The sequence below is a fragment of the Carcharhinus amblyrhynchos genome, chromosome 16, assembly GCF_965287045.1.
Source record: "Carcharhinus amblyrhynchos chromosome 16, sCarAmb.v2.hapA, whole genome shotgun sequence".
NCBI classification, from domain to species: domain Eukaryota; kingdom Metazoa; phylum Chordata; class Chondrichthyes; order Carcharhiniformes; family Carcharhinidae; genus Carcharhinus; species Carcharhinus amblyrhynchos.
The window spans coordinates 50,517,657-50,544,771 of record NC_137339.1 but is presented as its reverse complement, the minus strand read 5'-3'; the positions used below and the strand labels follow the sequence as shown (position 1 = coordinate 50,544,771).

Below are 27,115 nucleotides of genomic sequence, written 5' to 3'. Positions count from 1 at the left end.
TCGCAGGTGGAGGATGTGGTCAGGAAGGCGTATAGGGTACTGGCCTTCATTAATTGAGGGATTGAGTTTAGGAGTCGGGAGGTAATGCTGCAACTTTATAAGACCCTTGTCAGACCCCACTTGGAGTACTGCATGCAGTTCTGGTCGCCTCACTACAGGAAGGATGTGGAAGCTATTGAGAGGGTGCAGAGGAGATTTACAAGGATGTTGCCTGGATTGGGAGGCATGCCTTATGAGGATAGGTTGAGGGAGCTAGGTCTCTTCTCCCTGGAGAGGCGAAGGTTGAGAGGCGACCTGATAGAGGTTTATAAAATGTTGAGAGGAATAGATAGGGTGGATTCTCAGAGGCTATTTCCCAGGGCGCTACGAGAGGACACAGGTTTAAGGTGCTGGGAAACAAGTACAGAGGAGATGTTAGGGGTAAGTTTTTCACTCGGTGGTGAGTGAGTGGAATCGGCTGCCGTCGGTGGTGGTAGAGGTGAACTCACTAGGGTCTTTTAAAAGACTTCTGGATGAGTACATGAGATTTAATGGGATTGGGAGTTACAGATAGTTCTATGGCCTGATAGGTATAGATGTGATCGGCGCAACTTGTGGGCCGAAGGGCCTGTTTGTGCTGTAGTGTTCTATGTTCTCTGAAACTGGAGCACCCAGAGGAAACCTACGTAAACACGAGGAGAATGTGCAGACTCTGCTGGGAATTGAACCTGAGTCTCTGGCATTGTGGGGGCAGCAGTGTTAATCATTGTGCCACTGTGCTGCCCATAGTTTCAATCAGGATAGTTGGGGGGTGGGGGCGTAAACTTGCATTTGGTTAATGTTCCCATGCATCTGCTGTCCTTGCTCTTTAGGTTTATCAAAGGAACCTTGGTGAGTTGCTACAGTGTATCTTGTAGATAGTATACATTGCTGTCACTGAGTTGGTGGTGAAGAGGATGCCAGTCAAACTGGCTTTGTCCTGGATAGTGCTGAGCTTCTTGAGTGTTGTTGGAGCTCCACTGATCCAAGGAAAGTATTCCTCAAAAGACAACCCATTCATCCCAGGAATCAGCCTAATGAATCCTCTCTAAATTGTCTTTAATGCAAATATGTCCATCAAATAAATTGATCAAACCTGTACACAGTACCTTTGTGTGATCTTAACCAATGCACTGTAGTGTTATATTAGGACTTAACTATTTTTATAGTCTATTCACCCTGCAATAAAGGTTAACATTCTGTTTGTCAGTTTAATTACTTGCTGTATCTGCAATCTGATGTTTTATGATTCATGTGCAAGAGCATCCACGTCCTCTTATACTGCGGCATTCGGCAGTCTCTCTCTGTTTAAACAGTACTATGCTTTTCTTCCTGCCAAAGTGGACAACCCCACATTATAGTCCGACTGCCAGATTTTTGCCCACTCACTTAACCTATTTACATCCCCTTTCAGACTCTCTTTAACCTCCTCACAACTTTTTTTCTTACCCATCTTTGTCAGCTAAAATTCAATTGGTCTCTTCAGCCAGGTCATTATATAGATTGTAAATTGTTGAGACCCCAGCACTGATCCCTGTGGCAATCCATTAGTAGCAGTTTGCCAACCTGAAAATGACCCTTTAATCCTTGCTTTTGTTTGAAGTGTTGAGGTAGTCACTGAGGCAGATTGGCTGAAGTTAGCTTCAGAAGGGGTAGTGTTAGGTGCATTGCAATAAGTTGTTAATATCTAAATGGCCAGAGCCTTCATGATCATCGCATTACATTTCCCAAAGCCCAGGATTGACTATCATTTAATACTGATTAGTGGAATCAAGTAATTTGTGTTTGAACTTAAGTTGGACAATCTAACGGAGACGATCCCCCACGTCACTTGGCACAGGTCAAAGAACCAGGTTAATTCTGGAATAATAGTCAGTTGCAGCAAGGAAATTGCTGCCAAAGCTGATTAGCACAGGCCAGAGATTAAATTTGGAATCTTTGTTCCCTCTAAGGTCAGTATTAGTTTCCTTATTTAAGGAAAGATGCATTAGTTCAGAGAAGATGCTAGACTAATACCAGGAATGGGCTTGTTGTCTTATGAGGAAAGGTTGGGCAGGTTAGGTTTTAGAAGAGGCAACTTAATCAAAATCTTTAAGATCCTGAGGGATAATGATGGAGTTGGATGTGGAGAGGATGTTTTCTCTTGTCAGAGAATCTAGAACAAGAGGGTTGCTTAAAGATAAGGGGTCACTCATTTTAGATGGAGATGAGAAATCTTTTTTCTCAGAGGGCCGAGAATCTCTGGAACACTGTTCCTCAGGCGTCAGTGGAAGCAGAGTCTTTGAATATTTTTAAAGCAGAACTAGACCAATTCTTGATTAACAGAGGGGTGAAAGGTTATCGGGAACGTGAGGTCGAAGTTGCAATCAAATTGGCTATGATTTTATTGAATGACAGAGAAGGCTCGAGGGGCCAAGTGGTCTTCTGCTTATAGTTCATCTGTACATGGGAAATGCCTTTAGTCCTGACTTTATTTCTTCTTCTTTTCATTGAATATATTGAATTCCTTCCAACTGAATTGCCTTTGCTATCTAAATTCTATCTAAGTAATTCCATGCAACTTACAAGAGAAAATCTGTATTTTATTGTAATTTTTCAAAATTAAACTGGACTGTGGATGACTGTTAATGCAATAAATCAGTTGTAACTAATGGAACTAGGAGCAACAAGTGTCAGTAAATCTTAATGATCTGTACTTTCCCTCCCAATTAGGAGCAGGATTAAGTGGCAGGCAAACACATCGCACCCAGGCTGTCTTCAACCATACTGAAGATTATGTGCTCCTTCCTGATGAAAGAACAATAAGTCTTTGCTGCTGGGACTCACGTACAGCTGAACGCAAAAATCTCCTTTCTCTTGGGCACAACAATATTGTTCGCTGCATTGTGCACTCTCCTACCAATCCTGGTTTCATGACCTGCAGTGATGATTTCAGGGCCAGGTTCTGGTATAGAAGATCCAGCACTGATTGAAAGATGCAGCTGAAGAATGAGGAAACGGGGTATGAATCTTGGTCACAGTACACTGAGAAGGAGATGGGAGGTATTGTTGGGACTGAATTTTTTTCAACTTGCTCTGTATACTTCCTTAGTCAGAGGTAATGAAATTCATTGGAAAGTGCAATGTGCCTTTCACTAAAATAATAATCTGCTTGTATGAAGATTCCCAGTTGGTTGGCTTCCACACATCTGTAGATTGTAACTCAGATTGCCTTTGTTCAATTACTCTTGGATTATGTAGATAAAAACATTATGTAACATGAGAAACTTCAACATTAATTAGTGCGTTTTCAAACAATGGCCTACAATTTAAAGTAAAAAAATATTTATCTCTGGTTCACTGATGCTATTGCAGTCTCAGAAGTCAAGCTGTTTTTCATCATCATTCAGAAGGAGCATTAAAAGACAGTATTGGAAAACATTACCAGTTATAACTCCCATAATCCTTTCAGTTCATATTTTTGACTGAACTTAAACCACCTCTTCGTTTTGTATTTCTGCTTTCAGGTATCATTAAGATACTATGTAATTCATTTAAAAGTTGGTGGATACTTATTCCAAAAGAATTAATTAGTTAACATCTCAGTGACATGTCTGCCCTGAATTGTAAGCCATAGGGTGAATGGTGGCAGACAATTCGCTCAAGGTACAAGGGAACACATTTTGTTCTCATCCTATGTCTCTACTTCCTGCCATCTTGATTGGGATCATGTAATTAGAAAGTAGGAATCAAATCTGGAATCTTCATGTTCTACCATGACTCTATACGCTGCCTATTTCCAGGAGATCACTGGGGGAATCCAAGTAACAATATATTCTAATTATTCACCTATCATACTACCAATAAGACTCCATTATATTTCTGTTAATCTCAGATTGGTTCCAAACATAATTCAAGCTTGGGGAGGCAAATTTGATAGTTGGACAACTAAGTATTTGTCATAATTTGAGTGGACATGTTATAAAATTTCACATCATCACAATTGCATATTATGGAAACCTTATACAACTGTAGTTGGCCTGTAATTTTTATTCCACTATATGTTGCTGACCTATTATGATTCCATGATGAAATTCTATCGTGTAGCATGAAACATTTTAGAAAGGTGGGATGTTGCATTGGTAAAACTTGCTTAATAATTTTCTGAGAACATGAAGCTCTTAATTTTTATCAGTACTCCAAACTGATTTGTTGACTGTCAGGGCCCTACGTGAAATGATTTTGGGAGTCTTCAGTGCAGATCCTAATTGGTGTAAGTCCAGTGCGCACAAGTGCCTCCAATCCAGTGTAATGTTAATAGTTTCATCAAAGTGAAAAAGGTTGTTTATTGTTAGAATTTGAAAAATATCACCAGGGTACAGAAGATGAAGTTGCGTTAATTTTCTGATCTGAGTTGAGTTTATTATTTGTGATAGGAGCACTGGCCTTAGCATCCCACAAGAAAGGAGATAATCAACCAGATTTCTCAATCCTGATTTCTATTCAATGACCACCACTGGAAAGTTACAGATTGTGAGGGCAGGGTAGTAACCGGTGTGATAGACATCACTTCCAATGTGGCTTTGACATTTATTGTGACATCTTGCTGGAGTTTAATGACAAAGTATTGGAGAGCAGACAGTATATAAAACTCCACAACATATTGGTGAAGGAAAATGCATTTGTCCATTATTGCATTAGACTTTTAACTTGAACAATAAGTAACTATACGATGAATGTTGACTCCACACTTCTGGCTAATGACCAATGTTCTTTGTTCAATCAGTATTGCAATCTCTGTCTTGTCGACAGCTGCAATTTTGAGATGTTTTAAATAGTTTGGAAGCCGGAAAAATGGATATAATTTTCATATTAACGAAAGTCTTAAATTAGTAATATGCAAAGTCACTGTGAAACATATCCATTTTTTCTTTTTTAATTCTTATAATTTTGTTGCTAGTTCAATAGTAATAAATAAAACTTGAAACTGACTACTGTGTGCCATTGTCTCTTTTCCCCTCAGTTTTCTTTCAAGCTTTTTAGCTGATCTCTGAACTACAAGCTCCTTGTAGTCCTCTCACCATCTACATATTGCCATTTCTGGTGAGTGGGCCCAGATAATGCATGTTGAGAGATTAGTCATACAGTGTAGCATAGCAAACTTGTGAGCAAGGGCTTCTCAGTACGTATGCAAGAGATAGGATATCCCGCTAATATTTCAATTTCTATGAGAAACCCCATCTTACTTCCTTTACTAAGAAATGCTGTTGTAACTTGTACTATCCTACTGTCTTCTTGGCTCACTGTTGGCATTGTCACTTCTAATACAATGTAAGAAGTCTCACAACAACAGCTTAAATTCAACAGGTTTATTTGGTAGCAAAAGCCACTAGCTTTTGAAGCTCTGCTCCTTTGTCAGCTATGTGGGAGTTGTGTTCACAAGCAGGGCATATAAAGACAGAAACCCAATTTACAAAATAATGGTTGGAATGCAAGTCTTTACAGGTAATCAAGTCTTAAAGGTACAGACAATGTGAGTGGAGAGAGCGTTAACCACAGTTAAAGAGAAGTGTATTGTTTCCAGACAGGACAGTTAGTGAGATTTTGCAAGCCCAGACAAGTTATGGGGGTTACAGATAGTGTGACATGAACCCAAGATCCCAGTTGAGACCATTGTCATGTGTGCGGAACTTGGCGATCAGTCTCTGCTCAGCGATTCTGCGTTGTGTGTCATGAAGGCTGCTTTGGAGAATGCTTACCCGAAGCTCAGAGGCTGAATGCCTGTGGCCGCTGAAGTGTTCCCCAACAGGAAGAGAACGCTCTTGCTTGGTGATTGTCGAGTGGTGTTCATTCATCCGTTGTCGTTATGTCTGCGTGGTCTCCTCAATGTACCATGCCTCAGGACATCCTTTCCTGCAGCATATCAGGTAGACAATGTTGGCCGAGTTGCAGGAGTATGTACCGTGTACAGCACAGTACAGGTCCTTCGACCCTTGATGTTGTGCCGAGCTTTGTCCGAAATCAAGATCAAGCTATCCCACTCCCTATCATTCTGGTGTGCTCCATGTGCCTATCCAATAACTGCTTGGAAGTTCTTAAAGTATTGGACTCCACTATCTCAGCAGGCAGTCCATTTCACATCCCAACCATCTACGAGTAAAGAACCTACCTCGGACATCCCTCCTATATCTCGCACCATGAACTTTATAGTTATGCCCCCCTCCACCCGAGGAAATAGTCTCTGAACGTCCACTTCGTCTATCCCCCCTCATCATCTTATAAACCTCAATTAAGTCACCTCTCATCCTCCTCTGCTTTAAAGAGAAAAGCACTATCTCCCTCAACATGTCCTTATAAGACCTACCCTCCAAACCAGGCAGCATCATGGTAAATTTCCTCTGCACGCACTCCAATACTTCCACATTCTTATAATGCGGTGACCAGAACTGCACACAGTATTTCCAAATATGGTCTCACCAAGACCAAGGTTCTGTACAGTTGCAGCATAACCCCCCGGCTCTTAAACTCAAATCCCTTGTTAATAAATGCTAACACACTATAGGCCTTCTTCATGGCTCTATCCACTTGAGTGGCAACCTTCAGAGACCCGTGGATATGAACCCCAAGGTGTCTCTGTTCCTCCACGTTCCTCAGAACCCTGCCGTTGACCCTGTAATCTGCATTCAAATTTGTCCTACCAAAATGAATCACCTCACAGTTATCAGGGTTAAGCCCTATCTGCCACTTTTTGGCCCAGCTCTGCATCCTATCAATGCCTCTTAGCCTACAACAGCCCTCTATCTCATCCACTAGTCCACCAATCTTGGTGTCATCAGCAAATTTACTGACCCACCCTTTAGCCCCCTCCTCCAAGTCATTGGTAAAAATCACAAAAAGCAGAGGACCCAGCACTGATCCCTGTGGTACACAGGGACTGGAATCCAGTCCAGTCTGGACTCCAGTCTGAAAATTTCCATCCACCACCACGCTCTGTCTTTTAGGATACAGCCAGTTACTTATCCAATCGGCCAAATTTTCCTCTATCCCACACCTCCTTATTTTCTTCATGAGTCTACCATGGGGAACATTATCAAATGACTTGCTAAAATCCATGTATACAATATCAACTGGTCTACCTTACACACTTAGTTACCTCCTCAATCTGTTCCTGGTGGATGGTATTCTCACCATCCGTGTTGATGATCTGGCATATCTTGCAAAGGTTGCTGTGGCAGGGTTGTGTGGTGTCGTGGTCACTGTTCTTCTGAAGGCTGGGTAGTTTGTTGTGGACGATGGTCTGTTTGAGGTTGTGCGGTTGATTGGAATCAAGAAGCGGGGGTTTGGGAATGGCCTTGGTGATATGTCCGTCTTCATCAATGACATGTTGAAGGCTGCGAAGAAGATGTCATAGCTTCTCCGCTATAGCGAAGTACTGGACGATGAAGGGTACCCTGTCCGCTGTGTCCTGTGTTTGTTTTCTGAGGAGGTCGGTGTGGTTTTTCGCTGTCAGAAATGTTGATCAATGAGTTGAGCACCATATCCTGTTCTTATGAGGGCATCTTTCATCACTTGGAGGTGTCTGCTGCAATCCTCCTCATCTGAGCAGACCCTGTGTATACGGAGGGCTTGTCCGTAGGGGCTGGCTTCTTCAACGTGTTTGGGGTGGAAACTGGAGAAGTGGAGCATCGTTAGGTTATCTGTGGGCTTGCGGTGTAGTGAAGTGCTGAGATGTGTGTATCCAAGAATGCAACCAGTTCTGGAGAGTAGTCCATGGTGAGTCTGATGATGGGATGGAACTTGTTGATGTCATCATATAGTTGTTTCAGTGATTGTTCACCATGAGGCCAAATAAACCTGTTGGGACTTTAACCTGGTGTTGTGAGACTTCTTACTGTGTATTCCAGTCCAACACTGGCATCTCCACATCACTCCTAACACTATGCCAAGATTTGGGCACTTAATCTAGGCTGACCTTAAATCTGTTACTAACAGAGTACTACACTGTTGGTATTTTTTCAGGTGAATCACAAAGAATTACAGAATTGTTACAGTGCAGGAAGAGATCGTTCGGCCCATAATATCTGCACCAGCTCTCTGGCCAGCCCCCTCAATTTTGAACATCTCCATCTAATCTCTTGACTGCTTTCTCTCCAAGGAGAACAGTTCAAAACTCTCCAATATATCCTCATAGCTGAAGTTTCTTATCCCTGGAACCATTCTTGTAAACATGCATGCGCTCTAATACATTCACAACCTTAATGTTGTGTGGTGCCCATAAAAGTGTGTAGTATTCCAGCTCCAGTCTAAATAATACAAGTTCAGCATAATCTCCTTGCATTTGTATCCTATGCCCCTGTTAATATAGCCCAGAATACTATATGCTTTAACTGCTCTCCACCTGTTCTGTCACCTTCAATGATCTATGTATTTATACACATAGGCCCCTCTGCTGCACCCGTTTAACAATGTTGTCCCTTATTTTTTATATTGTTTTTCCATGTTCTTTCAACCAAAATTCATTACCTAACACTTCTTTTCATTGAACTCCATCTGCCATCTACCTGTTTGCTCACTCCATCAACTTGCCCATATCCTTTTGAAGTTTTTGACTCCAAGTTCACAATACTTCCAAGTTTTGTGTCATCCACAAACTTCGAAATTATCCAGTGCACACTAAGATCTAGATCATTAATATAAATCAAGAAAAACAAGAGTCCCAATACTGACCCCTGGGGAACACTTCCTCCAGTTTGAAAAATATTCATTGAATATTCATGCTCTACTTCCTATTATTCAAGCAATTTTGTACCCACTTTGTTACTGCCCTTTTCTCCAAGCTATAACGTTTTTCAAGTCTTGTGTGGCACTGTATTGAATACCTTCTGAATTTGCACCACATCAACTCTATTACCATCATCAATCCCTTCTATTACTTTTAAAAAAATCTCCAAGTTAGCTAAACATTAATTCTCCTTTAGATATCCATGCTGGCTGTTCCTAATCAAACTTCATTTTTCCTGCGTGACTACTAATTCTCTCCTGAATAATTGCTTCTCGAAGGTTGCCCACTACTAATGTTGAACTGACCTGTAATTGCTGGGGGTATTCTATAAACCTTTCTTGAGCAAGGGCTGTTTGCAATTCTCAAGTCTCCTGGCGCTTCCCAAATCTAGAGAAGACTGGAAGATTATGGCCAGTGCTCCTTCAATTTCCGTTCTCACTTCAATATCCTTGGATGTACCTCATCCTGTCCCAGCGTCTTGTCAACTTTCAGCACCAACAGTCTATTCAAAATTTCCTCAACAATTTTGAATGCTTCAATGAACAGAATTTGCTTGTCTTTCACTATGTCTTGGGTAGCATCTACTTCATAAAGCTGGATGCAAAATATTCATTTAATATCTCAGCTATGTTCCATGCCTCCATTTGCAAATTCCTTTTTATTTTAGTTCCCTAATTGGCCCTACTTCTTTCACCACCCTTTTTTTCATTTATGTGTCTCTAGAACACTTTGGGATTCCCTCTTATTTTGGTTCTTGGATCTCATGGCAGTTCTTTAAAGAACAGTTTTTTAGTTAAAATGTCTCCTGCAACCTTCTTGCCCAAAAGCAAATTGTTACAATTTGGGACTTTTGACATCTGTTCTGTAAAGCAACTTTTTAAAAAATTCTAATATATTTTTGATATTAAGTCATTCAAGATTCTAAAGAATTAACTTCCAAAGGTTCAGCATTTTTAAAAATTTTTTGTTTGAACAAGATTATGGATTTAATATGTGAATCTCAGTTTGAAATGAGGGAGAGGAAAAAAATATTTTTATTCATTTGTTGGACATGGGCATCACTGGCTATGATGTGGAGATGTTGGCGATGGACTGGGGTAAACACAGTAAGAAGTCTGACAACACCAGGTTTAAGTCCAACCGATTTATTTGATAGTAAACTCACAAGCTTTCGAGGTTTACCTCTTCGTCGGGTGAATGAAGAGTTCTGGCCTCAGACAGAGCATTTAAAGCACAGACAGTTTACAGGTTACTGATTAGAATGCAAATCTTTACACCTATCCTGCTATTCAAGTCTTAAAGTGGCTAACAATGTGAGTGGAAGGAGCACTGATCACAGGTTAAAGAGATGTGTATTGTCTCCAGACAGTACAGTAAGTGAGCTTTTGCAAACCCAGGCAAGTCGTGGGGGTTACAGATAGTGCAACATGAACCCAAGATCCCTGTTGAGACCTCCTCATGTGTGCGGAACTTGGCTATCAGTCTCTGCTCAGCGACTCTGCGCTGTATGTCTCACTCTATATCTGTAAGTGTGTCCCTCTCTCTATGTCTTTCTCACTCCCTGTCTCTCTTTATGTCTCTCTCTCTGCATTTTTCTCCGTCTGTCTATCTATCTCTATCTCTCTCTTTGTGTGTGTCTCTCTCTGTCTATGTCTCTCCATTTCCCTCCCTCTCTCTCTCTCTGTCTCTCCCTCTTTTGCTCTCTGTGTCTCCATCTGTCCCTCTCTCTCTCTCTATCAGTTTTTGTCTCTCTCTCTCTATCTGTGTCTCTCTCTATCTGTGTTTTTCTCTCCCTCTCTATCTGTGCCTGTCTCTCTGTATCTGTATGTCTCACTCTGTGTTTGTGTGAGTCTCTCTCTCCCTCTGTGACTCTCCCTCTATCTGTGTTTCTCTGTCTCTCTATCTCTGTGTGTGTGTCTCTCTCTCTCTGTATCTGTCTATCTATGTGTGTCTGTCTCTGTATGCCTCCCTGTCTCTGTATCTGTGTCTGTCTGTATCTGTCTGTTTGTATCTATGTGTGTCTCTGTATCTGTCTCTCTTTATATCTGTCTCTCTCTGTATCTCTCTCTCTCTGTATCTGTGTGTCTCTCTGTATCTGTGTTTCTCCCTGTATCTGTGTCTTTTTCTGTATCTGTCTTTCTCTGTATCTCTGTGTCTCTCTGTATCTGTATCTGTTTATCTGTATCTGTCTCTCTCTGTATCTGTCTCTCTCTGTATCTGTGTCTTTCTGTATCTGTGTATCTGTCTCTCTCTGTCTCTGTATCTATGTGTCTCTGAGTCTCTGTCTGTATTTCTAAGCTGCCCCTTAGTGTTCCAAGTTGCCCCAGAGATGGAGAGACTGGGACACAGGGGAGCCCGAAACGCTACAGAAACAGGAGAAAGGTTTGAAAATGGAGGAATGTTTCTTATCCATCTATAAAAATAACCCACTCTGACAGCAGTTCCATTTCACACTCTCTGCTCAGTCCTGTGTTGGGGGGGGGTTTAGTGTGGGATCAGTGTTTGCTTTTCCTAAACCGCAGTGAGATTCCCAACAAGGGCAAGAGGTTTCAGTGGTTAAAAATGTAAAGATTACAAAACCAAAGCAGACAGAGAGTGATGAGACCTCACACCTTCAATGTAGTGATTCCCCCAATCTTTCCTTTTGTATATTGCTTCCTTCCTCTGTCTGAAGTATTGGAGACGTAGACATTACTGAAACAATTCAATCTCTCGGGACAATCCCTGTAAACAGCTTCTGGAAACAAATTGACACTTTAATCACCCAAAAAGCTGAATCTCCATTCAAGCATCTCCCTCCCTGTATCCTTGTAAATGTAAAGATAATTCCCATTTCCCCAAAGCAGGAAGATATGGAATGGAAACATCTGAACCTCTCTATCAAAGATAGAAAGTTTCTTTTCTATAAAGTTTATTTATTAGTGTCACAAGTAGGTTCACATTAACACTGGAATAAAGTTACTGTGAAAATCCCCTAGTTCCCACACTCCGGTGCCTGTTCGGGTTACACTGAGGGAGAATTTAGCAGGGTCAATACACCCTAACCAGCACGTCTTTCAGATTGTGGGAGGAAACCGGAGCGCCCGGAGGAAACCCACCCAGACACGGGGAGAACATACAGACTCCACACAGGCAGTGACCCAAGCTGGGAATCGAACCCAGGTCCCTGGAGCTGTGTACATAAGAACATAAGAAATAGGAGCAGGAGTAGGCCATCTAGCCCTTTGCGCACACACACACACACAGAGAAACACACACACAAAGAGAAACAGACACACAGAAACACAGACTCACAAAGAGAGAAACACACACACACAAAGAGAAAGAAACACACACACACAAAGAGAAACACAGACTCACAAAGAGAGAAACACACACACACAAAGAGAAAGAAACACACACACACAAAGAGAAACACACACACACAAAGACAGAAACACACACAGAGCAACACACACACACACACACACACACACAGAAATACACACAGTCACAAAGAGAGAAACACACACACAAGAGAAACACATACACACGAGAGCAACACACACACACAGAAACACACAGAAAGAGAAACACACACAAGGAGAGAAACACACACACGCAAAGAGAGAAACACACACACACACAGAAACGTACACACATACATAAAGAGAGAAACACGCACACACACAAAGAGAGAAACACAGAAAGAAACACACGCACAAAGAAATACACGCACACAAAGAGAGAAAAACACACACACACACGAAGAGAGAAACACAGGAAGAGAGAAATACACACACAAAGAGAACACACATACAAACACACACACACTCACAAAGAGAGAAGCACACACGCACACACAAAGAGAGAAAAACACACACTCACAAAGAGAGAAACACACACACACACACACACACACGTGAATATCTTGTCCCAAAGGTAGGGGAGTCTAAAACTAGAGGGGATAGGTTTAAGGTGAGAGGAGAGAGATACAAAAGTGTCCAGAGGGGCAATTTTTTCACACAGAGGGTGGTGAGTGTCTGGAACAAGCTGTCAGAGGTAATAGTAGAGAGGGATACAATCTTGTCTTCTAAAAAATATTGAGACAGTTCCATGGGTAAGATGGGTACAGAGGGATATGGGCCAAATGTGGGCCATTGGGATTAGCTTAGGAGTTAAAAAAGGGGCAGCATGGGCAAGTGGGGCCGAAGGGCCTGTTTCCATGCTGTAAACCTCTGTGACTTTATGACTTACCCTCTCCCTCCCTCTGGTCTCTCTGCCTTCTCTCCTCACCCTCCACCACCCCCTCTCTCTGTATGTTAGTCTGTACGTCTATATGTGTGTGTGTAATTCTTTCTGTGTGTGTGTGTGTTTTAGAATGGAGTTCAGGAGGAATTTAGAACGGAGTTGAGGAGGAATTCTTCACTCAAAGGGTGGTGAATCTCTGGAATTCTCTGCCCGTTGAAGTGGTGGAGGCTGCCTCTCTAAATATATTTAAGTCACGGGTAGATAGGTTTCTGATAGACAAGGGAATTAAGGGTTATGGGGAGAAAGCGGGAAAGTGGAACTGATCCACTTCAGATCAGCCATGATCTTATTGAATGGTGGGGCAGGCTCAAAGGGCTAGATGGCCTACTCCTGCTCCTATTTCTTATGTTCTTATGTTCTTATGTCGTGTGTCGTGAAGGCCACCTTGGAGAATGCTTACCCAAAGGTAGAGGCCGAATGCCCGTGACCACTGAAGTGCTCGCCAACAGGAAGGGAACAGTCTTGCCTGGTGATTGTTGAGCGATGTTCATTCATCTGTTGTTGTAGCGTCTGCATGGTCTCCCCAGTGTACCATGCTTTGGGACATCCTTCCCTGCAATGTATCAGGTAGACAACATTGGCCGAGTTACAAAAGTATGTACCATGTACCTGGTGGATGGTATTCTCATGTGTGATGATGTATGTCATCCATGTCGATGATCCGGCATGTCTTGCAGAGGTTACTGTGTCAGGATTGTGTGGTATTGTGGTCACTGTTCTCCTGAAGGCTGGGTAGTTTGCTGCGAACAATGGTCTGTTTGAGGTTGTGTGGTTGTCTGAAGGCAAGAAGTGGGGGTGTGGGGATGGCCCTGGCGATCATTGATGAAGACGATTGTTCATCTTCATCAATGATATGTTGAAGACTCTGGCTACATTACTGGCTAGCCAGCATTTATTGCCCGTCCCTAGCTGCCCTTGTTCAGAGGGCAGTTGAGAATCAACCACATTGCTGTGGCTCTGAAGTTGCATGTTGGCTAGACCAGATGAAGACAGCAGACTTCCTTCCCTAAAGGGCAGTAGTGAATCAGATGGGGTTTTCCAGCAATTGACAATGGTTTCATGGTCATTAGTAGATACTTAATTCCAGATTCCAAAACTGACAGATTCAAGCTCCATTTGGTGGCCTTCACACCTAAATTGTTAAAATGGTTTACTTACCACTGGCTGGGGTTTAGTTGAACACATCATTCAGGTGACATGTCATATAATCCTATAGTGCAAAAGGAGGTCATTCAGCTCATCGAGTGTGCATTGACCACAATCCCACTCAGGTCCTATCCTCATAACCCCGTGCATTTATCCTAGTTAGTCTTCCTGACACTAAGGGGCAATTTAGCATGGCTAATCCACCTAACCTGACTGTGGGAGACAATGGGGAGAATGTGCAAATTCCACACAGTGACCCCACCATCGACAAATTCCACACAGGCAGTGACCCAAGTAGGAACCTGGGTCACTGGTGCTAACCACTGTGCCACTGAGGATTGCTGGTCTAAGGTGGTAGAATTTGATTGGTATTAACAATCCAAAAGATGACTGGGAGAGTTATGGGGTAAATGGAAATCCTGAGGAAATTGAGAGAGTATGTTTCCAGCATTTCTGCTTAAGTTCTGGCAGGATTTGAGGAGAATTCAGGCCAAAGTTGCAGTGACAATATGAGTTCGCTGCTTGCATTGAGTACTATTTAGTCAAAAACGTATATTTGGATGTCAGGGGTAGGTTCTTTACCCAGAGGGTGGTGAGGGATTGGAATGCCCTGCCTGCTGCAGTTGTGGATGCGCCGAGTTTGGGGGCGTTTAAGAGATCCGTGGATAGGTTTATGGATGGAAAGGGCTTGGTTTAGGTTAGAGGGTCATTGTTTTTTAACTGGTCGGCGCAACATCGTGGGCCGAAGGGCCTGTTCTGCGCTGTAATGTTCTATGTTCTATGTTCTATTTAATTTAGGTTAAAATTCACTCATCTTCATTCACATACATAATGTAAAATAAATGATATAAGAAGAACATAAGAAATAGGAGCAGGAGTAGGCCATCTAGCCCTTCGAGCCTGCCCCACCATTCAATAAGATCACGGCTGATCTGTCGTGGCTCAGTTCCACATTCCCGCCCTCTCCCCATAACCCTTAATCCCCTCGCTTATCAAAAACCCATCAACCCGCGTCTTAAAAATATTTAGCGAGGCAGCCTCCACCACTTCAACGGGCAGAGAATTCCAGAGATTCACCACCCTTTGAGTGAAGAAGTTCCTCCTCAACTCCGTTCTAAACCGCCCCCCCTTTATCTTGAGGCTGTGCCCCCTAGTCCTACTGTCCTTTCTCAGCGGGAAGAGTCTCTCCACCTCTATCCTATCCATCCCATTCATCATCTTATATGTCTCAATGAGATCTCCCCTCATTCTTCTAAACTCTAATGAGTACAAGCCTAGTTTATTCAGCCTCTCCTCATAGCTCAACCCCCTCAACTTATCAGCCTAGTAAACCTCCTCTGCGCTCCCTCCAAGGCCAAAATATCCTTGCATAAGTGCGGCGACCAAAACTACACACAGTACTCCAGCTGCGGCCTCACCAATGCCCTATACAGCTGCAGCAAGACCTCCCTACTTTTATATTCAATCCCCCTCGCTATGAAGGCCAGCATCCCATTCGCCTTCCTGACCACCTGCTGCACCTGCAAGCTGGGTTTTTGCGACTCATGCACACGGACCCCGAGGTCCCTCTGCACCGTCGCCTGCTGCAGTTTTTCGCCACGTAAGTAATAGTCCTTCCTACCATTATTCCTACCAAAGTGGACCACCTCGCACTTGCCAACATTAAATTCCATTTGCCAGTTCCTGGCCCATTCGCCCAGTCTATCTAGATCCTTCTGCAGACTCTCCACACCCTCCGCGCAATTTGCCGTTCCACCAATCTTGGTGTCATCAGCAAATTTCGACACCATACACTCGGTTCCCTCCTCCAGATCATCTATATAAATGGTAAATAGCTGAGGCCCCAGCACCGACCCCTGGGGCACTCCACTAGTCACCAACTGCCAATCGGAATAGCATCCATTAACCCCCACTCTCTGCCTCCTATTTGACAACCAATCCTCTATCCACGCTAACACCCTACCCCCAACTCCATGCCCCCTTACCTTCTGCAATAGCCTCTTGTGAGGTACCTTGTCAAACGCTTTCTGAAAACCAAGAAAGACCACATCCACCGGCTCTCCTCTATCCACTGCCCTAGACACATCCTCATAGAACTCCAATAAATCTGTCAGACACGACTTCCCCTTAACAAAACCATGCTGTGTCTGCTCTATCAAGTAGTTCCCCTCAAGATGCCTCACTATTTCCTCCTTGATGACGGATTCTAACATTTTACCTACAACAGACGTTAAACTAACCGGCCTATAATTCCCTGCCTTTTGCCTGCCACCCTTCTTAAACAATGGCATAACATTAGCTGTTTTCCAATCTTCCGGCACTTCCCCGGAATCCAGCGATGTTTGGAAAATAACCACCAAGGCATCCACTATCACCTCTGCCATTTCTTTCAGAACCCTTGGATGCATTCCATCCGGTCCTGGGGACTTGTCCACAATCAGTCCCTCCAGTCTGTCGAGCACCGCCTCTCTAGTGACAATAATGTCATTGAGACCCTCCAGTCCTACGACCTTTTCATCGCTAACACCCGGCAAATTATTCACGTCCTCCTCCGTGAAGACCGAAACAAAAACGTTATTCAAGACCTCAGCCATTTCCCCATCCCCTACCACTAAGTCCCCCTTCTTATCCTCTAAGGGTCCAACGTTCACCCTAGCCAGCCTTTTCCTTTTTATATATTTATAAAAACTCTTGCTATTCTTTTTTATATTAAGCGCTAGCCCAGCTTCATAGTTTCTCCTACCCTTCTTTATCAACTTCTTTGTCAATCTTTGTTGACATTTAAACCTCTCCCAATCCTCTTCTCGCCCACTACTCTTAGCTACTCTAAACGCCTCCGCTTTTAATTTAACACTTTCCTTCACCTCCTTCGTTATCCACGGCTTATTACCTCTCCTCCTACGGTCCTTTTTAACCATCGGAATAAATTTCTGCTGAGCACCAAGAAAGACCTCCTTAAAGATCCTCCACTGCTCCTCAGCAGACTTACCTTCCAACGCGCTCCCCCAGTCAACATTCGCCAATTCTTCTCTCATCCTACCGTACTCCCCTCTGTTCAAACAAAGGACGCGTGTCTGGGAACCCATTTTCTCCTCCTCCATCTGCACCAGAAACTCCACCGTACAATGATCACTCTCCCCAAGGGGATCCTTCACCGCAAGGTCCCTAATTCTACCCGCCTCATTACATAATACCAGATCCAAGAAAGCTCGCTCCCTCGTTGGCTCCAACACACACTGTTCGAGGAAACTATCCCGGCAGCATTCCAAGAACTCCTCCTCGAGCCCACTGCGTCCAACATGGGTCGACCAATCAATATGTAGATTGAATTCCCCCAAAATTATCGCCGTCCCATTCCTGCACGCCGCACTTATTTGCGCGTTAACAGCCCGCCCCACCTCCAGATCATTATTCGGGGGCCTATAGACGACACCCACCAGCGTCTTCCTCCCTTTGCTGTTCCTAATCTCCACCCACAACGATTCCACTTTCTGCTCTTTGGTTCCTATTCTATGAGGAGAGGCTGAATAAACTAGGCTTGTACTCGTTAGAGTTTAGAAGAATGAGGGGAGATCTCATTGAGACGTATAAGATGATGAATGGGATGGATAGGATAGAGGTGGAGAGACTCTTCCCGCTCAAAAAAGACAGTAGGACTAGGGGGCACAGCCTCAAGATAAAGGGGAGGCGGTTTAGAACGGAGTTGAGGAGGAACTTCTTCACTCAAAGGGTGGTGAATCTCTGGAATTCTCTGCCCGTTGAAGTGGTGGAGGCTGCCTCGCTAAATATTTTTAAGAAGCAGGTTGATGGGTTCTTGATAAGAGAGGGGATTAAGGGTTATGGGGAGAGGGCGGGAAAGTGGAACTGAGCCACAACAGATCAGCCATGATCTTATTGAATGGCGGGGCAGGCTCGAAGGGCTAGATGGCCTACTCCTGCTCCTATTTCTTATGTTCTTATGTTCTTATGTTCTTATCCCTTGCTACCACCCTGATGCTATCCTTAATCAGCAGAGCTATGCCCCCCGCCTTTTTCCTCCCGCCTATCCTTCCTAAACACTTGATAGCCCTGTACATTCAGCTCCCAGTCCCTGTCACCTTGCAGCCACGTCTCTGTAATGGCCACCAGATCACATCCATTTGTGCTGACCTGCACCACCAGCTCATCCACTTTATTCCGAATGCTTCGTGCATTCAGATAAAGTGCCTTCATCCCAGCCTTCACCTGGACCCTATTTGCCAGAACGCCACCAACCATACTCAGGCCCCCTACTCCCTTTATTACTGGGACATCCTCAGCCTCTTCCCTTACCTGTACCCTCTCCTTAACTTTAGACCCCGTAATGTCACCTACCCTCGCACCATCTCCCCCCCAATTAGTTTAAAGCCCTGTCTACAGTCCTATTTACACGATTCGCCAGGACTCTGGTCCCAGCACGGTTCAGACCAACCCCATCCCGCCCGAACAGGTCCCACCTACCCCAATACTGATGCCAATGCCCCATAAATTCAAACCCATTCCTCCCACACCAATCCCTGAGCCACCCATTCACTTCCTTAATCTTATCAACCCTACGCCCGTCTGCACTCGGTTCAGGCAGTAGCCCAGAGATAACCACCTTGTCGGTTCTACTTTTTAATTCCATTCCCAGCTTTTCATACTCCCTCCCCAGATCCTCAGTTCGCATTTTGCCTACGTCGTTGGCACCCACATGTACCACAACGACCGGATTCTCACCCTCCCATTCCAGGTTCCTCTGCAGCCCAGCTGCGACACCAGCTTATTTGTGTCAGTTATGGCTTAATTGTTAGCGCTCTCTCTCAGGAAGTTGTAGGTTCACAAAAAGAAAATGGTTGCCCCTCCAGTGCAATACAAAGTGTGTGCTGCTTTGTTGGAAGTGCTTTCTTTCAGATCCTGTGTAATTCTATAAAACATAGGCTTTAATAATTAAACTGAAGATTGCTACACTGCTTTAATGCTATCTTGTTTTTGTTGAATTTGGGGTTGTTAATTTTCAAGTGTTAATGTGGTGTTGTATTTGAAAATAATTTGAGTAATGCTGTAGTAAGGAATTTCTTTGTTATTACCAACAGTTCATGTTAGCATTTGACTGGCTATTGGACAGTAAAGGTAAACTCCTGATTGCAAAGGACACAGGACCCACTTTCCTGAGACTGGTTAGCATCATACGTGTGAGTAAGGACTTAGTGCAGACCTGAAATCTGTGACTCTGATTGGTGTTTCAAGTTGGTTGCACATATCTTTGAAAAGCAATTAGTTTCTAGCAAAGCCATTTGTGAGATCCTAGGAATATGGGATGGTAGATATTTTTGCTTGTACAGACACTGCGGTTTGACCTATATGCTAAGATTGTACTCATCTGTAATGGTATAGAGTTTGACCATTTCTGTTGGAAAATTCAAAATACCTCAGTGTTAGTGCATTTATTTTTCCAATTGTCAGTAAATACTTTTCATTTTTGTATGCCCTGAACTTGTTTTTCTTTTAAAAATCTATTTCATAGCTTCTCAAAAATTAGTTTTTGTTCACAATTTTTAATTTAAATCCCTCATGGGGTAGTGGGGCTGTTGACCCAAGTAATCATTTTGTTGAGAGCTTGTTTTGCAGGACAATTGCTGCAAGTGTGGAGAGTGAAATGCTGTAACCATGAGCTGCCTGTTGCAACAACGATTGCTTTATCTTGAGATCATTTAGTACATTTTTTTCCTTCCCCTTTCAGAGTTCCTGACAGAAACCCATATCACACAGTTTCCTCATTTACATTGAGCTTGTATGTTTTACAACTGGAGTCACTGCTCATGCAACCAGGTGAATAATGAAAAGCTTCAGTAGAGATGAATTTCTGTGTAATGTCACCTGAAAATACAGCACTCTGTCAGTACTGCACTGGAGTGTCAGTTAAAATTGTGTGCTCAAGTTTCTGCTCAACTTGAACCAGGCAAGAATACTGGGACTGGTCACCAAATTGTGATGGTAACAACCAAATTTAAAGGGGTATATCTTTTTGCTCATGGACATTTTACTTATACTGGACAATAAATGTGGCAAGACACCTGACTACATGAAGCATCAGAAACTTGCCCAGTGCTGACCTGACCCAGTCTCCATGTGCATTTTCCAGCACCGTTAGATGGTATAAGGCTACCCTGGCTGATTCTGTTTTATTATCTTCCTGAGCCCAATGGAGAAAGTAGATCAAACCAATCTTGATGAGAAATGGTATTCGAGGAATAAGATCCAAACTTGGAGAACAAATTTGAGGACACAAGGTGTTAATAGCCTTGAGAGAGTTTAAACTTTAATAACTTGGGATGTATGCTCAATATAAGCAAATTACCAAAGGCAAATGAAAGCATAATTCATAATGTTTATGACAAAATGTTCAACTTTATACACTTTAACATGGCCACTATTGTTGAATCTAATTTTCTAGCAGTTAATTTTCTATTGTTGCTATTTTCATTCGGCCCCAGCATTAATATGGCTTTGAATTTTTGTTCCATATGCTTTCTACAGTTTGATTCTATCAAGTTACTATAGTCGCACAAGGATTTTATACATACATTGTCTAGCTAAATGTACAGAACAAGCACAAATTAAGGTTAATAGACAAATGCATAACGCTATAAAGATAAAATGAGCAATATAAATGCATCACAACTATTACTAGCTAAAGATGAAACTGATGAAGACAAGGAAGTCTGAGTACATTCAACAATTCAGAGCAATTCAGCAGGACCAGCAGAAAGTTGAGCCAAGCCAAAACAACGGAGTGCAAGTTAGAACGAAGTACCGTGCAGAAAGAGGCCCTTCAGCCCTCCAAGCTTGCGCCGATCATGATGCCTGTCTAAACTAAAATCTGTATGCACTTACGGAATCTGTATCCTTCCATTCCCATCCAATTCATATATTTGTCTAGATGCCCCTTAACTGCCGCTATCGTACCTGCTCCCACCATCTTCCCAGGCAGCGTGTTCTAAATATTCAGCATACTTTGTGTAAAAAAAACTTGCCTCGCACATCTCTAAACTTTTTCCATGTGCCATAAAGCCATGTCCTCGAGTACTTGACTTCTCTACCCCAGGAAAGAGCATCTGAATATCCACTTTGTCCATGTCACTCAAAATCTTGTAAACCTCTATCAGGTCACCCTTCAACTTCCATCGTTCCAGTGAGAACAAACTGAGTTTTTCCAACAAGAAGGTAGTGATCAAGCTGCATTGTGCCCTGTCCAGACTGCACCTTGAACGTTATGTGCCATTCCAATTGCTGAGACAGAGTATGTTCAAGTGCTGGAGAAGACAGTGCAGGTAGACATAGAAAGAAGCTGTTATGAGGAATGTTTGGGGAAACTTGAGATTTTCACTCTGGAAAGAAGGTGAAATGTCTGAGTGGTGATCTTAGCTCTTGGGAGTTAAACATGTGGCAAAGGTAAATTTAGAGTATTATTTGAGGGTGAAGTGTGAGCGTAAGAGCCACAGGTTCAAATGAGTAAAGGCAAATTTAAAATTGATGTTAGCAAATAATTTCTCATGAAGTGATTAACACATGGAATACAGTTCTAGACGATTGGTGGAAGCAAAAACCCTGGAATTATTTAAGAAATGATTATTTAAGAAAGATCATGCATGTTGAAGACACAATTGCAAGATAATGGTTGGAATGCGAATCTTTACAGTTTTAGACAATGCGAGTGGCGAGAAGCACAAGTTAAAGAGGCGTGAATTGTCTCAAGCCAGGACAGATAGTAACATTTTGCATGCCTAGGTCAAATCGTGGGAGTTACATGTACTGGTGACATAAACCCAAGACCCTGGTTGAGGCCGTCCTCATGTATGCAGAACTTGGCTATCAGTTTCTACTCAGCAATTTTGCACTGTCGTGGGTCTTGAAGGCTGTTTTTGAAGAATGCTTACCCAAAGATTGGAGGCTGAATGTCCTTGATTGCTGAAGTGTTCTCTGACAGGAAGGGGACACTCCTGCCTGTTGGTCACCCATTCCCTTTCAGCCTCTAGGCTTCTAAGCTGTGTTGTGACCACCTCTCTGAATCTGCTATCTACATAGTTCTCAGCTTTGCGGATATGTTGCAGTGACTGCAGCCGCCACTCAAGCACTGAAACCCAGAGCTCAAGTCTTTGCTGCTGACAGACTTCCTGCACATAACGTTGCCTAGGACACTGGTAATGCCCATGGCTTGCCACAGCTGTCACGGAATCCAGGGTGAGGTATCTAAATGGATACAAAATTGACTCCTTGACAGAAGCCAGAGGGTGATTGTACAGAGTTATTTTTCAAACTGGAGGTCTGTGACCAGAGTGTGCCTTGGGGGTCAGTGCTGGGTCCACTATTATTTGTCATTTATAGTAAGGATTTGTGTGAGAATATAGGAGTCATGGTCAGTAAGTTTGCAGATGACAGTAAGATTGGTGGCATAATGGACAGTGAAGAAAGTTATCTCCATTGCAATGGGATCTTGATCAATTGGGCCAGTGGGCTGACAAATGGCAGATAGAGTTTAGACAAATATGAGGTGATGCATTTCAGTAGATTGAAGCAGAGCAGCACTTACTCAGTTAATGGTAAGATGTTGGGAAGAGTTACAGAATAAAGGGACTAGGGGTACATGTTCATAGCTCCTTGAAAGTGGAGTCACAGTGGACAGAGTGGTGAAGAAGGCATTTGGCATGCTTGGTTTCATCGGTCAGAACATTGGTCTAACATTGAATATCGGAGTTGGAATGTCTTGTTGAAGTTGTACAAGACATTGGGAGTGGCACGGTTAGTGGTTAGAGTTTACAGCTCCAGGGACCTGGGTTTGATTCCCAGCTTGGGTCACCGTCTGTGTGGGGTTTGCACATTCTCCTTGTGTCTGCATGGGTTTCCTCCCACAGTCCAAAGATGTGTGGGTTAGGTTGATTGGCCATGCTAAAATTGTCCCTTAGTGTCCTGAGATGTGTAGGTTAGACGGATTAGTGGGTAAATATGTAGGGATATGGGGGTGGGATTATGGTCAGTGTAGGCCCGATGGGCCCAATGGCCTCTTTCTGCCCTGTGGGGTTTCTATGATTCATTGGTAAGGCCACACTTGGAATACAGTGTACAGTTCTGGTCGCCCTATTATAGAAAGGATTTTATTAAACTAGAAAGAGTGCAGAGAAGATTTACTAGGATGCTGCCGGGACTTGATGGATTGAGTTATAAGGAGAGGCTGGATAGACTGGGACTTTTTTCTCTGGAGTATAAGAGGCTGAGGAATGATCTTATAGAGGTCTATAAAATAATGAAATAGATCAGCTGGCTAGTCAATATCTTTTCCCAAAGGTAGGGGAGTCTAAAACTAGAGGGCATAAATTTAAGGTGAGAGACAGAGATACAAAAGTGTCCAGAGGGGCAGTTTTTTCACACAGAGGGTGGTGAGTGTCTGGAAGAAGCTGCCAGAGGTAGTAGTAGAGGCGGGTATAATTTTATCTTTTACAAAGCATTTAGATAGTTACATGGGTACGATGGGTATAGAGGGATATGGGCCAAATGTGGGCAGTTGGGATTAGCTGAGGGGTTTTAAAGAAAAGGGTAGCATGGACAAGTTGGGCTGAAGGACTTGTTTCCATGATGTAAACCTCTATGACTCTATATTACAAGACACACATTGCATTAGAGCGAACTGTCCTACCTTTACTTCTCTTACTTTACCGTTATTTTACTTTAGATTACTTATATTCAATTATTATAGTGGCCCTTACTCCTGCCACTTCTCACTTATATCCAAGTATGGCAACTTCTTTAAAAATAAGAATACACTTTTCTAATCTACAGCAATTTAAAGATAGTCCCTGATATCAGTTACTTACCAACCAATGAACTTATGGTTTCCCTGTGATTATTAAGATGATATGGCAAATGGCCAAAGACCGGTCAGTGAGGTACCTTTTAATAACTGCCTTAAGGAGGAAATGAGTTGGAAAGATAGAGAGATTTACAGGGGAAATTCCAGAATTTAGGGCCTAGGCAGCTGAAGGCGTGGCCATCAATGTTGGATTATTTAAAATTAGAGATCTTGAAGAGGACAGAATTAGATGAGTGCAGATTTCCTGGAGGTTCTGGGGCTGGACGAGATTACAGAGATAGGGAAGGGCTTGAGGACACAGTGAGATGAGAATTTTAAATTCTAGGCATTACCTGACCAGAAGCTGATGTGGATCAGCGAACGTATGAGTAGTGAATGGGACTTCAGGTGATCAAGGACCTGGACAATAGAGTTTGCAGAGGGTAGAATGTTTGCTAGAATTGTTTGTTAGAATGTTAGAAGGTTAGGATTGAGTTGAAATAGTCAATTCTAGAGGTAACAAAGGCATGAATGAGAATTTCAAGAGTAGATAAGCTGAAACAGGGGTGCAAAATCAAGCAGTGTTATGGAGGCGATAGGGAGTCGTAGTGATGACATGAATATATGGTTGGAAGATCATCTCGGTGTCAACAATGAAATTGTTAGTGACCACACTTCAAGAGTATTTAGTTGCCTACAATGTGACTTAGAACATTCTGAAATCATGAAAAATGCTTCATAAATGCTAGCTCTTTCATTATAACATATTGGCATCTCAGGGTTAAGGAAGAAAAGCATTAAATCTTTGTGCTAAACATGCATGGAAACTTGTCTACTGCAAATGTATCACAAGCAAACCCTTTAAATGAAAAGCATCTGTCTCCAACTTTTTTTTGTTCAGTAGTGAGTGAATGACATTTTCCCTGTTTCTGCACTATTCACAGGCATAGAGTGCTTTTATTCGAGCTGTAGAGAGGAGGTGGATATCTGCAGTGGAGCCAAAATTCCCCAATTTCATTAAAAGTCACAACTTAAAGGAGCACTGTTTTGGAGATAGACAGGGAGCCATGTGTTATTCTCTTTTTTTTGTAATATTTTCCTCATTATTGAAGGCACTAATGCTTCTGAAAGGCTTTCACATGCTGTAGTCTAGCATGACTTTAGATCCACTGTTAAATGGAATTTGTTGACTTGTTTTTGTACAATTATCCTTCCTTCAACAGTGTGGGAGAAATATTATAGAACATATCACCATTGTACTTTATCTTAAATATGCATGTCATTCAGGATTTCATAATTTTTTTATATGGTTCATTTTTTAAATTCATTTGTGGCACATAGGCATTGCTGGCTGGCCAGCATTTGTTGCCCATCCCAAGTTGCCCTTGAGAAGGTGGTGGTGAGCTGCCACCTGAATCGCTGCAATCCATGTTCTGTGGGTTGATCCACAAAGCCATTAGGGAGGGAATTCCAGGATTTTGATCCAGCGACTGTGAAAGAACAGCAATATATTTCCAAATCAGGATGGTGAGTGGCTTGCAAGTGGTGGTGTTCCCATTTATCTGCTGCCCTTGTCCTTCTAGATGGAAGTGGTCCTGGGTTTGGAGGGTGCTGTCTAAGGATCTTTGGTGATTTGCTGCAGTGCACTTTGGAGATAGTACACACTGCTGGCGGAGGGATTGAATGTTTGTAGGTGTGGTACCAATCAAACGGGCTGCTTTGTCCTGGATGGTGTTAAGCTGCTTGAGTGTTTTTGGAGCGGCACCCATCCAGGCAAGTGGGAAGTATTCCTTCACACTCCTGACTTGTGCCTTGTAGCTGATGGATAGGCTCTGGGGAGTCGGGAGGTGAGTTATTCACCACAGTATTCCTAGCCTCTGACCTGCTGTTGTAGCCATTGTGTTTAGGTGGTGAGTCCAGTTGCGTTTCTGGTCAATGGAAACCCCAAGGATGTTGACAGTGGGGGGTTCAGTGATGGTTACACCATTGAATATCAAGGGGTGGTGGTTAGTGTGTCTCTTATTGGTGATGGCCATAGGTTGGCATTTGTGTGGTGTGAATGTTACCTGCCACTTGTAAGCCTGGATATTGTCCAAATCTTGTTGCATTTGAACAAGGATTGCTTCGGTATCTGAGGAGTCTCAAATGGTGCTAAACATTGTGCAATCATTGGCGAACATCTCCACTTTTGACTTTATGATGGAGGGAAGGTTATTGATAAAGCAGCAGAAAATTTTTGGGCATAGGACCCTGAGGGACTGTTGCTGGAGCTGAGATGACTGACCCTTCACAACCACAACCATCTTCCTATGTGCCAGATATGACTTCAACCAGCGGAGAGTCTGTCCCCTGATACCCATTAATTCCAGTTTTGCTAGAGCTCACTAGACACTTGGTCTTTGCAGTTTTTGTGTTAAGGTCTGTCATTCTCACCTCTCCTCTAGAATTCAGCTCTTTTGTCTATGTTTGGACAAGGCTGTAATAAGGTCAGGAGCTGAGTGACCCTGGCGAAACTCAAACTGGGCGTCACTGAGCAAGTTATTGCTGAGCAGGTGCTGCTTGATAGCACTGTCGATGACCCCTTCCATCACTTTACTGATGACAGAGAGTAGACTGGTTGGGCGGTAATCGGCTGGGTTAGATTTGTCCTGCTTTTTGTGTATAGGACATACCTGGACAATTTTCCACATTGTTGAGTAGATGTCAGTGTTGTAACTATACTGGAAGGGCTTGGCTAGGGCAGCAGCAAGTTCTTGAGCACAAGTCTGCAGTACTATGGCTGGAAGTATTATCAGGGCCCGTTGCCTTTGCAGTATCCAATGCCTCCAACCGTTTCTTGATATCATGGGAAGTGAATTGAATTGGTTGGAGGCTGGGATGCTGGGTACCACTGGAGAGGCCAAAATAGATCATCCACTCAGCATTTCTGGCTGAAGATTGCTGCAAATGCTTCAGTCTTATCTTTTGCACTGATGTGCTGGGCTCCTCCATCATTGAGGATGGGGATATTTGTAGAGTCTCTTCCTCCAGTGAGTTGTTTAATTGTTCACCACCAT

At 43.0% G+C, this 27,115-nt stretch overlaps 1 protein-coding gene across 1 annotated transcript in view; it reads left to right on the top strand.

The window, feature by feature from the left end:
- cstf1 (cleavage stimulation factor, 3' pre-RNA, subunit 1) overlaps positions 1-4,988 on the top strand; it is a 29,903-nt gene extending 24,915 nt beyond the window's left edge. Inside the window, exon 6 of the mRNA XM_080205069.1 lies at positions 2,731-4,988. Within this exon, the coding sequence (XP_080061195.1) occupies positions 2,731-2,990 (260 nt within the window). The 3' untranslated portion in view covers positions 2,991-4,988. The remainder of the gene's footprint in view (positions 1-2,730) is intronic.
- Positions 4,989-27,115: the final 22,127 nt, after the last annotated feature.